The sequence below is a fragment of the Podarcis liolepis genome, assembly GCF_965112155.1.
Source record: "Podarcis liolepis genome assembly, chromosome: 2".
Taxonomy (NCBI): domain Eukaryota; kingdom Metazoa; phylum Chordata; class Lepidosauria; order Squamata; family Lacertidae; genus Podarcis; species Podarcis liolepis.
Genome location: NC_139555.1, coordinates 16,907,926 through 16,921,042, shown reverse-complemented (window position 1 = coordinate 16,921,042; position 13,117 = coordinate 16,907,926). Strand labels below are relative to the sequence as shown.

Sequence of the window (13,117 nt, the reverse complement as noted above, 5' to 3'; positions counted from 1 at the left end):
CTATAACTTGTTTAGCTTATACGTAAATCCGGCATTTAGGACCACGGAGTACTTCTGCAATAAAGTGTTGAATAACCCCTAAATGAGATTATTTCCCTCTTAAATACAGCAAATACAGTTTTTAAGTTCCCTCTGACAGGGGCAAGGTTATTGGTCAGTGAGTGTGTGTGAGAGAGAGAGTGTGTTTAGTTTATGAACAACATCCCTCTCCACCCTTTGAGATCTCACAGCCAGTGTGGTCACTGCCAAGGCTCTGGCACAGCATGTTCTCCCTAACAGAGATATGTGTTGCGGTTGGGGGATACAAGCCACCCTGTTGTTGCTGGGCATATTTGGATAACCCAAGCCATAATTGGTTAAATTGGGTTGCTGGGGAGTTTGGATTGTGGCCAATTCGGAGGAGGGGTCAGAATCTTTAAATACAGGACCCCCAACGCTGGGCACTGGGCGTCCCCTTGGCTCACCCTCGAGACTCTGCGACTGACTTTCTCTTCTCCTCTGGCTTTGCTGTTTTCTGCCCTCTTGCTAACATGGAAGCAACATGCCTCGTTGTCCTGCTCAGGTTCTGCGTCCAGATATTAGCCTTCCCTGTTTACTTGCTGTGGTATCTGGGTATCTGGGAACCCGTTTGCAAGAAGTTATTCCCGTACTTCATGTCTGTGATGACAATCAGTTATAATAAGCAGATGTCCGGCAAGAAAAGGGAAATGTTCAGCAACCTGAAGGACTTTGCCAGTCCCACCGGGGCCCTCACACTGTTGGAGATTGGTGCGGGAACTGGCTCCAACTTTCAGTTCTACCCCGCGGGATGCAAAATCATATGCACAGATCCGAACCCCAACTTCCAGAAGTTTCTCGACAAGAGCCTGGCTGAAAATCCACACGTGCAGGTGGAACGCTGTTTGGTGGCACCGGCTGAGGACCTGCACCAGGTACCATCTGCGTCGGTGGATGTGGTGGTTTCAACGACGGTGCTATGCTCTGTGAAGAGCCCAGAGCAAGTTATGAAAGAAGTCCTGCGGGTGCTGAGACCGGTAAGTAGCTCACGCCGTGGGAAGAACAAGGACAATTCAGTAAATGCAGGGGCATGCTGTATTCTCGGGTGTTAGTCAGTTCTATATCCGTTGGGCAATCACAAATGCAGGTAGATGGATTCGGATCCCTTGTTGTTTCTGCATAAACCAATTTGCTTCTGAGCTATTTACATTCTCATAAGTTGCAAACGTTGGAATCACTCCCTTGCTTTTCTCTCTTAACCACAGTTAGGAAGAAACAACCCAACATTCTGTGTTACTGAGAGCACCTTAGATAGATCTAGACATGCCTCTTATTATTTTGTCCGTTGTTGTTGCGCACTTGTGAAAGACCAAACAAATTTTTAAACATGCTTGTCTCTGATGTTGAAACTGATAAGAGTATACCTGAAGCAGCCTCTCCACTCCCGTCGTTCAGCCCGGACACTGAGATCCAGCTCCGAGGGCCTTCTGGCGGTTCTCTCACTTTGAGCAGTGAAGGGAACCAGACAGAGGGCCTTCTCGGTAGTGGCGCCCACCCTGTGGAACGCCCTGCCATCCGATGTCAAGGAAATAAACTTTTAGAAGACATCTCAAGGCAGCCCTGTTTAGGGACGTTTTTAATGTTTGATCTTTTATCGTGTTTTTAATATTCTGTTGGGAGATATCTAGAGTGGCTGGGGAAACCTGTATGTATGTATGAATAAATAAATTATTATTATTATTATTCCTCCTTCTCACATTTCAGCCTCTCTGCATTTGTTTTGTGTCTATCCCCACCTGCCTTTAAAAAATAAAATAAAATAGAATGATTCATGTTTGGGAATGGCTTTTTAAACACATTATAGCCTCTCCTTCCTTTTGCAGTATAGTGAGTAAAATGTATCTGTTTCACCCACTGAGATTTCCTTGACATCTTCCATCTCTGCTTACCAATGAAACTGGCAAAGTTGGGGGCAAACTCAAAATCACCCTTGGCTAAGCTGTTAACTGACTCTAGTGACAGATCCCATACCCTCCAACATTTATTTGATGAAAATAGGGACATCCTATTAAACAACAGTAGCAGCAATTGTATCATTGGTTGCCCCAACCACTCTGGGCTCCTTTCAACATACATAAAAACATAATAAAACATAAAACATTTTTTTAAAAAAACCCTATACAGGGCTGCCTTCAGTTGTCTTCTAAAGGTTGTATAGTTACTTAACATCCTGTGAACAGGAAATACGCAGGCTGTGACACAAACATCCTGCTCCCTTTTAAGGTGGAACGGAAATATCCTAATAATCTCCTTGGCTTGGGAGTCACATAACTCCATATCCTCCAATATTTCTCTGATGAAAATAGGGACTGAGGAAAAGCAGGACATTCCAGGATCAAATCGGAAACCGGGAAGTAAATCTAGGACTCTTAGCATAGGGACATGATCCAGACCAAACAGTTATTATCTTTCTCCCTGCAACACCACCAATTTGGACAGCTGCCACAAAAAATAAAATAAGGTAGCATTCAGTGCAGAGTAGACCTATTAAAATGAATGAACCTCTCTTAGTCACTGTGATTACCATAATTTCAATAGGTCTACTTAGTTAAACACCTGCCAGGGTACTAGGGTGGATGAAGTTCTTTAAACCTCTCCTTCAAGCCCAGTGGCCTGGTGGGGATGTAAATTGCCCTCACCAGGAAAAGGGATAGCTCCCCTTTTCAACTCTTACATCTGTATGGATCCATACTGAGTTTTGGTCTTTCTCAGCATTGGCATGCAGCTCTCAAAGGGTTTGCTAAGCATGACTGCAACCTTGGGCCCAACCCAGTTCACAATCCTAAAAGCACCCAACATAAATAAACTTCGGAATTTTGAACAGTTCACATACCAGTTGACAGTGTACCGGTACATGAATTTACAGTTTTCACAATCAGTTATTTGAGAAACGAGCCCATAAACTCAACCTGTTGATCATTAACATGTCCAAGGACTGAACTGGCGTCACGTTGACAATGATACCAAATTTTCCACGTTGGTTAATGCAAAAAGGGGTTGTGAAAAGCTCCAAAAGGATTTCTCCAAACCATAGAACCAACTCCTAGGGGCCGAGGTCTCATTGACCCCACGAATAAAATATTTGAGGGGGCCAGAAACCCCAAAGGTGATGGGCAATACGATTGAAATGGGGTGTGTGTACTACTTCTTGTGGTTGATTATATGGGGAGGGGCATACCTGGCCTTCCCCAATATTTTATGCAGCTGTCCCATACAGGGATCAAACCTGCCACCTTGGCGTTCTCAGCACCATGCTCTAACCCACTGAGCTTTCCGTGTTCCTCACATAAGACTAGAACCCCAAAGCCATCCAATGCAGCTGAACGTGGGAAGATTCAGGAGAGAATTCAGGGGAACAGTGGCTGTTGCCATGAAAAATTAACAGCACTCTGATACCATTAGCGCTGATTATGCAAAGGAATATCTGAGGAAATCCAAAGGAGAATCGAAAGTAACTTATATGCATCCATTTCTGTTTCTCCAGGGTGGCGCTTTCTACTTCCTAGAACACGTTGCAGGTGCTCCTTCCAGCTGGACTCTTTTCTGGCAGCAGATCTATGATCCAACTTGGATACAGTGGCGTAGCGTGGGGGGTGCAGGGGGGGGCGGGCTGCACCGGGCGCAACATCTGGGGGTTAGGGTTAGGGGGCGCAAATCCACAGGTTAGGGGGAGCAAATCCACGGGTTAGGGGGCGCAAATTACTTGCCTTGCCCCGGGTGCTGACAACCCACGCTACGCCACTGCTTGGATATGTCTGTTTGACGGGTGCCACATGACCAGAGAAACCTGGAACGTCCTGGAAAAAGCTGGCTTCTCAGAGCTGAAGCTACGGCACATACATGCTCCTTTAAAATGGCACCCTACTAGGCCGCATATCATAGGTTATGCTGTAAAGTAGCTTGGAAATAAATTTCTGAACAAGATCTCCATGCAGGTGTCTCTGGGTTGGGGTGTAGAACCTAATCAAAAGAATTATAGGACAACCCATCACTATGTCACCTATGGCCTGTGAACCTCTTGTGCAATCTGTAATTGGATGCACACACATGTATGTTATTACCAGTGCATTTTTAATTTCCACTTGACAGACTGTCCAGCTACCTTCACGTTCCACATTCCAGCTGCTCCCATGCAGATGTGAACGTTGCCAAAACACATAGCTTGGGCTTGCCTCATTCACTTCCACGTGAGCATGCATGAACTCCCATTACTATTCTCCCTGGAAGCATCTGATCCCCATGGAGGTTGGGATATCAGAAGAAGAAGAGTTTGGACTTGATATCCCGCCTTTCACTCCCCTTAAGGAGTCTCCAAGCGGCTAACAATCTCCTTTCCCTTCCTCCCCCACAACAAACACTCTGTAAGGTGAGTGAGGCTGAGAGACTTCAGAGAAGTGTGACTAGCCCAAGGTCACCCAGCAGCTGCATGTGGAAGAGTGGGGAAGCGAGCCCAGTTCACCAGATTACGAGACTACAGCTCTTAACCACTACACCACACCATTGTCCATTACCTTAAACAGAATTTCCTTTTAATTTGGAAGATGACTGAGAGGTTCCTATCGCCGGTGCTGCCATTTGCTGCTTGCAGGCACACGCATGCTAACAGAGGCCTTTCCTGAAACCCGTGGAGTCCCTTCTCTGCACTTAAAGTCTACACATCACGAAACAGTGTTGGTGTATGTATGTTTTGTTTTATTTGTTTTTTATCTTATATTTTGGAAATGTACAAGTTTTGTTTCCTTCAAATTGGGGGGGGGCCTCCAAGACAGTGGGGCCCTAAGCTATAACTTGTTTAGCTTATACGTAAATCTGGCATTTAGGACCATGGAGTATTTCTGCAATAAAGTGTTAGAATACCCCCTAAATGAGATTATTTCCCTCTTAAAGACAGCAAATACAGTTTTTAAGTTCCCTCTGACAGGGGCAAGGTTATTGGTCAGTGAGTGTTTGTGTGTGAGTGTGCTTAGTTTATGAACAACATCCCTCTCCACCCTTTGAGATCTCACAGACAGTGTCGTCACTGCCAAGGGCTCTGGCACAACGTGTTCTCCCTAACAGAGAGCATGTGTTGCGGTAGGTGATACAAGCCACCCTGTTGTTGCTGGGAAGATTTGGATAACCCAAGCCACAATTGGTTTAATTGGGTTGCTGGGTAGTTTTGCTGGGCACTGGGCGTCCTCTTGGCTCACCCTCGAGACTCTGCGACTGACTTTCTTTTCTCCTCTGACTTTGCTGTTTTCTGCCCTCCTGCTAACATGGAAGCAACATGCCTCGTTGTCCTGCTCAGGTTCTGCGTCCAGATATTAGCCTTCCCTGTTTACTTGCTATTGTATCTGGGTATCTGGGAACCCCTTTGCAAGAAGTTATTCCCCCACTTCATGTCTGTGGCGTCCATCTGTTATAACATGTACATGTCTGACAAGAAAAGGGAAATGTTCAGCAACCTGAAGGACTTTGCCAGTCCCACCGGGGCCCTCACACTGTTGGAGATTGGTGCGGGAACTGGCCCCAACTTTCAGTTCTACCCCGCGGGATGCAAAATCATATGCACTGATCCGAACCCCAACTTCCAGAAGTTTTACAACAAGAGCCTGGCTGAAAATCCACACGTGCAGGTGGAACGATGTTTGGTGGCTCCGGCTGAGGACCTGCACCAGGTACCATCTGCGTCGGTGGATGTGGTGGTTTCAACGACGGTGCTATGCTCTGTGAAGAGCCCAGAGCAAGTTATGAAAGAAGTCCTGCGGGTGCTGAGACCGGTAAGTAGCTCACGCCGCGGGAAGAACAAGCACAATTCAGTAACTGCAGGGGCATGCTGTATTCTCGGGTGTTAGTCAATTCTACAGTGGTGCCTCACAAGACTAAAAGAATCCGTTCTGTGATTCTCTTCGTCTAGCGGTTTTTTCGTCTTGCGAAGCAAGCCCATTGAAGGATTAGCGGATTAGCGCTATTAGCGGCTTATCTGCTGCTCGGATCAGATGATAAGCAGCTTAGCGGCTTAGAAAAAGGGGGGGAGGGAAAAAAACCAGCAGGAACTCGCAAGACATTGTCGTCTTGCGAAGCAAGCCCATAGGAAATTCGTTTTGCGAAGCACCTCCAAAACAGAAAACTCTTTCGTCTAGCGAGTTTTCCGTCTTGTGAGGCATTCGTCTTGCGGGGCACCACTGTATATCCATTGAGGAATCACAAATGCAGGTAGATGGATTCGGATCCCTTGTTGTTTCTGCGCAAACCAATTTGCTTCTGAGCTATTTACATTCTCATAAGTTGCAAACGTTGGAATCACTCCCTTGCTTTTCTCTCTTAACAACAGTTAGGAAGAAACGATCCCACATTCTGTGTTACTGAGAGCACCTTAGATAGATCTAGACATGCCTCTTATTATTTTGTCCGTTGTTGTTGTGCACTTGTGAAAGACCAAACAAATTTTTAAACATGCTTGTCTCTGATGTGGAAACTGATAAGAGTATACCTGAAGCAGCCTCTCCACTCCCGTCGTTCAGCCCGGACACTGAGATCCAGCTCTGAGGGCCTTCTGGCGGTTCGCTCACTTTGAGCAGTGAAGGGAACCAGACCTTCTCGGTAGTGGCGCCCACCCTGTGGAACGCCCTGCCATCAGATTTCAAGGAAATAAACTTTTAGAAGACATCTCAAGGCAGCCCTGTTTAGGGACGTTTTTAATGTTTGATCTTTTATCGTGTTTTTAATATTCTGTTGGGAGATATCTAGAGTGGCTGGGGAAACCTGTACATATGTATGAATAAATAAATTATTATTATTCCTCCTTCTCACATTTCAGCCTCTCTGCATTTGTTTTGTGTCTATCTCCACCTGCCTTTAAAAAATAAAATAAAATAAAATAGAATGATTCATGTTTGGGAATGGCTTTTTAAACACATTATAGCCTCTCTTTCCTTTCGAAGTATAGTGAGTAAAATGTATCTGTTTCACCCACTGAGATTTCCTTGACATCTTCCATCTCTGCTTACCAATGAAACTGGCAAAGTCGGGGGCAAACTCAAAATCACCCTTGGCTAAGCTGTTAACTGACTCTAGTGACAGATCCCATACCCTCCAACATTTATTTGATGAAAATAGGGATAGCCTATTAAACAACAACAGCAGCAATTGTATTATTGGTTGCCCCAACCACTCTGGGTTGCTTTCAACATCATTAACATGTCCAAGGACTGAACTGGGGTCAAGTTTGACAATTTTTCACGTTGGCAAAAAGCAGTTGTGAAAAGCTCCAAAAGGATTTCTCCAATCCATAGAACCAACTCCTAGGGGCCGAGGTCCCATTGACCCCACGAATAAAATATTTGAGAGGGCCGGGAACCCCCAAAGGTGATGGGCAATACGATTGAAATGGAGTGTGTCTGTGTACTACTTCTTGTGGTTGATTATATGGGGAGGGGCATACCTGGCCTTCCCCAATATTTTATTCAAGTTGCCACTCCTGCTCCAAACTGAGCAAATGGGCATTAAAATGGCCGATGAAGTTCAAAATAATCAAGTGTAGAGTGATTTGGGGGTGATAAATAAAAATAAAATCGCGTATAACCTCAGGAATCCTAAATTGGTGGTAAGTGACCAGGGATGAGACTTTGCAGCCATAGCAGATAGCTTGGTGAAGAGGTTGACCCAGCTTGTAGCAGCTGTGAGAAAAGGCAAATGATGGAGATGTGTAATATTATGCACGGAATGGAGAAAGCGGACAGAGAAACCATAAAACTGTAGAATTAGAAGGGAGCCTGAGAATCATCTAGTCCAACCCCCTACAAGGCAGGAATATGCAGCTGTCCCGTACAGGGATCGAACCTGCAACCTTGCCGTTCTCAGCACCATGCTCTAACCAACTGAGCTTTCCGTGTCCCTCTCATAAGACCAGAACCCCAAAGCCATCCAATGCAGCTGAACGTTGGAAGATTCAGGACAGAATTCAGGGGAACAGTGGCTGTTGCCATGAAAAATTAACAGCACTCTGATACCATTAGCGCTGATTATGCAAAGGAATATCTGAGGAAATCCAAAGGAGAATAGAAAGTAACTTATATGCATCCATTTCTTTTTCTCCAGGGTGGAGCTTACTTCTTCCTAGAACACGTTGCAGGTGCTCCTTCCAGCTGGACTCTTTTCTGGCAGCAGATCTGTGATCCAACTTGGATATGTCTGTTTGACGGGTGCCACATGACCAGAGAAACCTGGAACGTCCTGGAAAAAGCTGGCTTCTCAGAGCTGAAGCTACGGCACATAGATGCCCCTTTAAAATGGCCCCCTATTAGACCGCATATCGTAGGTTATGCTGTAAAGTAGCTTGGAAATAAATTACTGAACAAGATCTTCATGCAGGTGTCTCTGGGTTGGGGTGTAGAACCTAATCGTAAGAATTATAGCACAGCCCATCACTATGTCACCTATGGCCTGTGAACCTCTTGTCCAATCTGTAATTGGATGCACACACATGTATGTTATCGCCAATCCATTTTTTATTTCCATTTGACGGACTGTCCAGCTACCTTCACTTTTCACAATCCAGCTGCTCCCATGCAGATGTGAACATTGCGATAACACATAACTTGGGCTTGCCTCATTCACTTCCACGTGAGCATGCATGAACTCCCATTACTATTCTCCCTGGAAGCATGCCAGTGTGCTGCCAGTGTGGTGCTTGCAGGCACACGTGTGCTAACAGAGGCCTCTCCTGAAACCCTACCCTGCACTTAAAGCAACATTTTACTGAAGGTTAACAACAGGAAGATTTAAAGGAACTATTAGAAACTCAAGGCAGCAGAGATATGAGATGATCAGAGCCCCCACCTCCCGAACTTGAAGCATGGGAAGTCCCTATAAAGATTTAAAATTTGGCAGAATATTTAGATTTAGATAAATTTATTGTCATTGTCCGTATATACACAGTATACACAACAACGAAAATCAAACACCCACCCAAAGACCGGGTTCACATATACATTTGCACGTATCTCCGAACTCTCATCCTATTTAGACATAATCTATAAAACATAACATAATCCAGAATATAGCATGACCTATTAAAAACATAACATAACCTAAAACCTATCTCATTCCTTCCACTCCCTACTTACTAAACCTTGCAACTGGCCCTGAGATCATTATTTAGTGCAATCAGAGCTCTTGGATAGAAACTATTCAGAAGGCGTGTGGTTCGTGTTTTCATTGTCCTATATCTTCTGCCCGAAGGCAATAGTTCAAAGAAGTTGTGAGCAGGGTGGGTGGGATCTCTCAGAATATTATGTGACTTCTTCAAGATGCGAGACGTGAAGATCTCATCCAGGGTTGGTAGTCGGAGCCCAATAACGTTCTGGGCAATTTTAATTGTTCGCTGTAAAGCTTTTTTATCCGTTTCAGAGCTGCTCCCATACCACGATAATATACTATAGGTTAGGACACTCTCGATGGTACTATGATAATAGGACAGGAGTAGGTGCTGGGATAGATTCAGTCCCCTGAGCATTCTCAGGAAATACAACCTCCCCTGCACCTTCCTCACAACCATATTAACATTTGCAGTCCATGAGAGGTCCTCCGAGATATAAATGCCCAGGTATTTAAAACTACCAACCCTCTCCACTTCCTCGCCATTTATGTGCAATGGTAACAATACACTTTTCTTTCTCCTAAAGTCAATTATGAGTTCTTTGGTTTTTTTGGTGTTAAGCATAAGATTATTTTCTTTACACCATTGAATTAACCCCTGTACTTCTTTCCTATAAGCAGTCTCATCGTTCTCACTGATGAGCCCCACCACTGTTGTATCATCCGCAAATTTGATGATTGTGTTGGACTTATACAGTGGGGTGCAATCAAATGTGTACAGAGAATAGAGAAAGGGACTTAGCACGCATCCCTGAGGGGCTCCTGTGCTTAATACTAGAGTAGAAGAATAGTAAGGTCCCATTCTCACTGTCTGCGGCCTATCAGTCAGGAAATTCCTTACCCACAGACAGATCTTCTGATGTATACCCAAGTTGGTCATTTTAAGAAATAACCTGTCTGGCAGAATTGTATTGAAGGCAGAACTGTAGTCCACAAACAACAGCCTTGCGTAGGTTCCCTGTCGTTCTAGATGACTCAATACAGTATGGACGGCGATGGAAATAGCATCATCAGTAGATCTATTTCTTCTGTATGCAAACTGGAACGGGTCTAAAGTGGATGGAAGACTAGCCTTAATATAATCTAGCACCAATCTCTCAAAACATTTCATAACAACAGATGTTAAGGCTATTGGTCTATAATCATTGAGAGATACCACCACTGACTGCTTGGGGACTGGCACTATAATCGATGTCTTCAGGCAGGTAGGGACATAACCCTGCAACAGGGATAGGTTGAAAATGTCCGTAAATACGCCGGCTAATTCTGCAGCACAGTCCCTAATAGCCCGTCCCATGATTCCATCCGGTCCAGCTGCCTTCCTGATGTTAATGCTCCGAAAGGCACGTTGTACGTCACAGGTCTGTAATAAAAGTGGTTGTCTATCAGTAGTAGTTTCTGATAATGTGCTGGTGGCCAATGCTGTAGTGACGGTAGTTCCAGTTCCCTCCTCAAAGCGGCTAAAAAATTGATTCAGTTGATCAGCCAGGTGCGCACTGCTGCTAGCCAATTCGTTTTTAGTATTTTGCCCTGTAATTTGTCTCAAGCCTTGCCATACTCGACGAGGGTCGGAGCTCTCAAAATGTTTTTCGATCCTCCGGCAGTACATAGCTTTGGCGTTCCTAATGCCCTTTTTCAATTTGGCTCTAGCTTCTCTATACTGCTGTGCATCACCAGAGTGAAAAGCAGCATTTCTTGCCTTTAACAGAAGATACACATCCCTGTTTAGCCAGGGCTTGTTGTTAGGGAACACCCGTATTTGTTTGGTGGTAGTGACAACATCAATGCAGCTTTTAAGGTAAAACAGTACTGTTGAAGCATATGTGTCCACATTATTCTCCTCAAAAAGCGACCACTCGGTGCTCCGAAAGCAGTCTTGGAGTTGCTCAGATGCACCTACTGGCCACACTCGTATCTCTCTAGTTGATGGTCTAATTCTGCGTACGAGAGGTCTATATGATGGTATCATAAGTAAGGATATGTGGTCTGACTGCCCCAAATTGGGCAGGGGCTTGGTCTTGTATCCATGCATGATGTTACTATATACTCGGTCCAAGGTGTTTCCCCCCCTAGTGGGACAATCAACATACTGGTGGAACTTAGGGAGCACAGTCCTTAAATCGGCTCGGTTGAAATCACCAGCAACCACAAGTGCTCCATCCGGGTGGGCCCGCTGCTGTCTGCTAATAGCAGTCAGCAGGTGGCCCATAGCTGTAGTAGTGTTTGCATCAGGAGGTATATACACCGCTGTTATTATAACAACATTAAACTCACGTGGCAAGTAAAAAGGGCGGCACTTCACCACTAGGTACTCCAAATCAGGAGAGCAATGCGTGTCCATTTGTTTAATGTCCGAGCTCCAGTTGTTGTTTATATAAACGCAAATTCCTCCTCCTCTGCTCTTCCCGGATTTGGCGGTTCTATCCGCTCTAATTACTGAGCGTCCTTCTAGCTGCAGAAGTCCCTGTGGAAAGGAGGGGTCCAGCCACGTCTCTAAAAGGACCATAACACAACAGTCCCGGATACTTTTCTGCCGAGAGGTAATAAGTTCCAACTCCTCTACCTTGTTGGGTAAGGATCTCACATTTGATACAAGGAGACTTGGCAATGCAGGCTTGTGGGGATTTTTACCTAGCCTCACTCGTAGTCCAGCCCTGCAACCCCTCTTCTGCTTGCGCCCTCTCCGTTTCCTTTTCTTTCTGGCAAGGAGAGCAAGGGGAGTATCCCAAGAATGTGCAAGATATGGAGGCTCTCTGATAAGCTCAGCTGGAATGTTGTAGGTTGAGACCTCCTGGTTGCAGCCTTCCCCTCTGCTGATACTTAAGAGCTCTTGACGACTATAAATTACTTGTGCCTGAGTATTCACAGTCCATAGCAGCAATAAGTTCACAGATAAAAATAAAACACAAATCACTGAATACCGGTCTTCGGAGTGCCGAGCCGCTGCAAGTGCTTGCGCCGCCATCTTGCAATATTTGGACTATATGATATTTAATTGTATAATTTGGAATATTTAATGTGATTTGATTGGATTGTTAAAATGGAAAATTTAATAAAAAAATTATTTTTTAAAAAAGAGCAACATTTTACTGCAGCCGGTATAACAGGTTGTGGAGTGTGCCCACAACAGCTTATCGGGTTTGCTAATGTGCCCTCAGGCTCAGTGGCAGAGCGTGGCGTGCCAGCACCTGTGGCTGCGTGGAGGGGGTGGGTGGGATGAAGGAAAACAGGTGAGGTATATATGCCTCATGGCATCCATGTCACTCAGGAGATCGCAGCTGCAGAGATAAGAAGAGTCGTTCCATTGTCTGAAGAGGTCACTTCCTGGTTCACATGGAGAAGCCGTCTTCAACAGAGTCCACTGATGAAAGCACACAGCTGTACTGAAGCAGCACTGGGTGTTAAAATTTTGCACCCAGGGAAACCACCCCGATCCACGCCACGCCACAGCTCAGCCTCAGAAAGTTTGGTGACCTCTGTCCTGCAGCGCTTTGGTTTATTTTTGTACAGTGGTGCCCCGCAAGACGAATGCCTCGCAAGACGGAAAACTCGCTAGACGAAAGAGTTTTCCGTTTTGGAGGTGCTTCGCAAAACGAATCTCCTATGGGCTTGCTTTGCAAGACAACAATGTCTTGCGAGTTCCTGCTGGGGTTTTTTCCCTCCCCCCCCTTTTCTAAGCTGCTAAGCCACTTATCAGCTGATCTGATCAGCAGATAAGCCGCTAAAAGCCGCTAAAAGCCACTAATCCTTCAATGGTCTTGCTTAGCAAGACGAAAAAAACCGCTAGACGAAGAGAATCACAGAACGGATTCTTTTCGTCTTGCGAGGCACCACTGTACTCTGCTTCCTCTACCTGCTTCCCCTTGCCTTTTATTTCTAATAAAGCTTCACAGTTTGACCGCTTAAGTGTGTGCAGTAACCA

General features: G+C 45.3%; 1 protein-coding gene across 1 annotated transcript; it reads left to right on the top strand.

The window, feature by feature from the left end:
- Window positions 1-448: 448 nt before the first annotated feature.
- LOC310701005 (thiol S-methyltransferase TMT1B-like) lies at window positions 449-8,373 on the top strand (the record flags this gene model as incomplete). The annotated part of the gene is made up of 4 exons (XM_083490966.1): window positions 449-1,034; window positions 3,542-3,643; window positions 5,214-5,816; window positions 8,137-8,373. The coding sequence occupies exons 1-4, from the start codon at window positions 531-533 to the stop codon at window positions 8,371-8,373; spliced, it is 1,446 nt and encodes a 481-aa protein (XP_083347092.1). The 5' UTR covers window positions 449-530.
- Window positions 8,374-13,117: the final 4,744 nt, after the last annotated feature.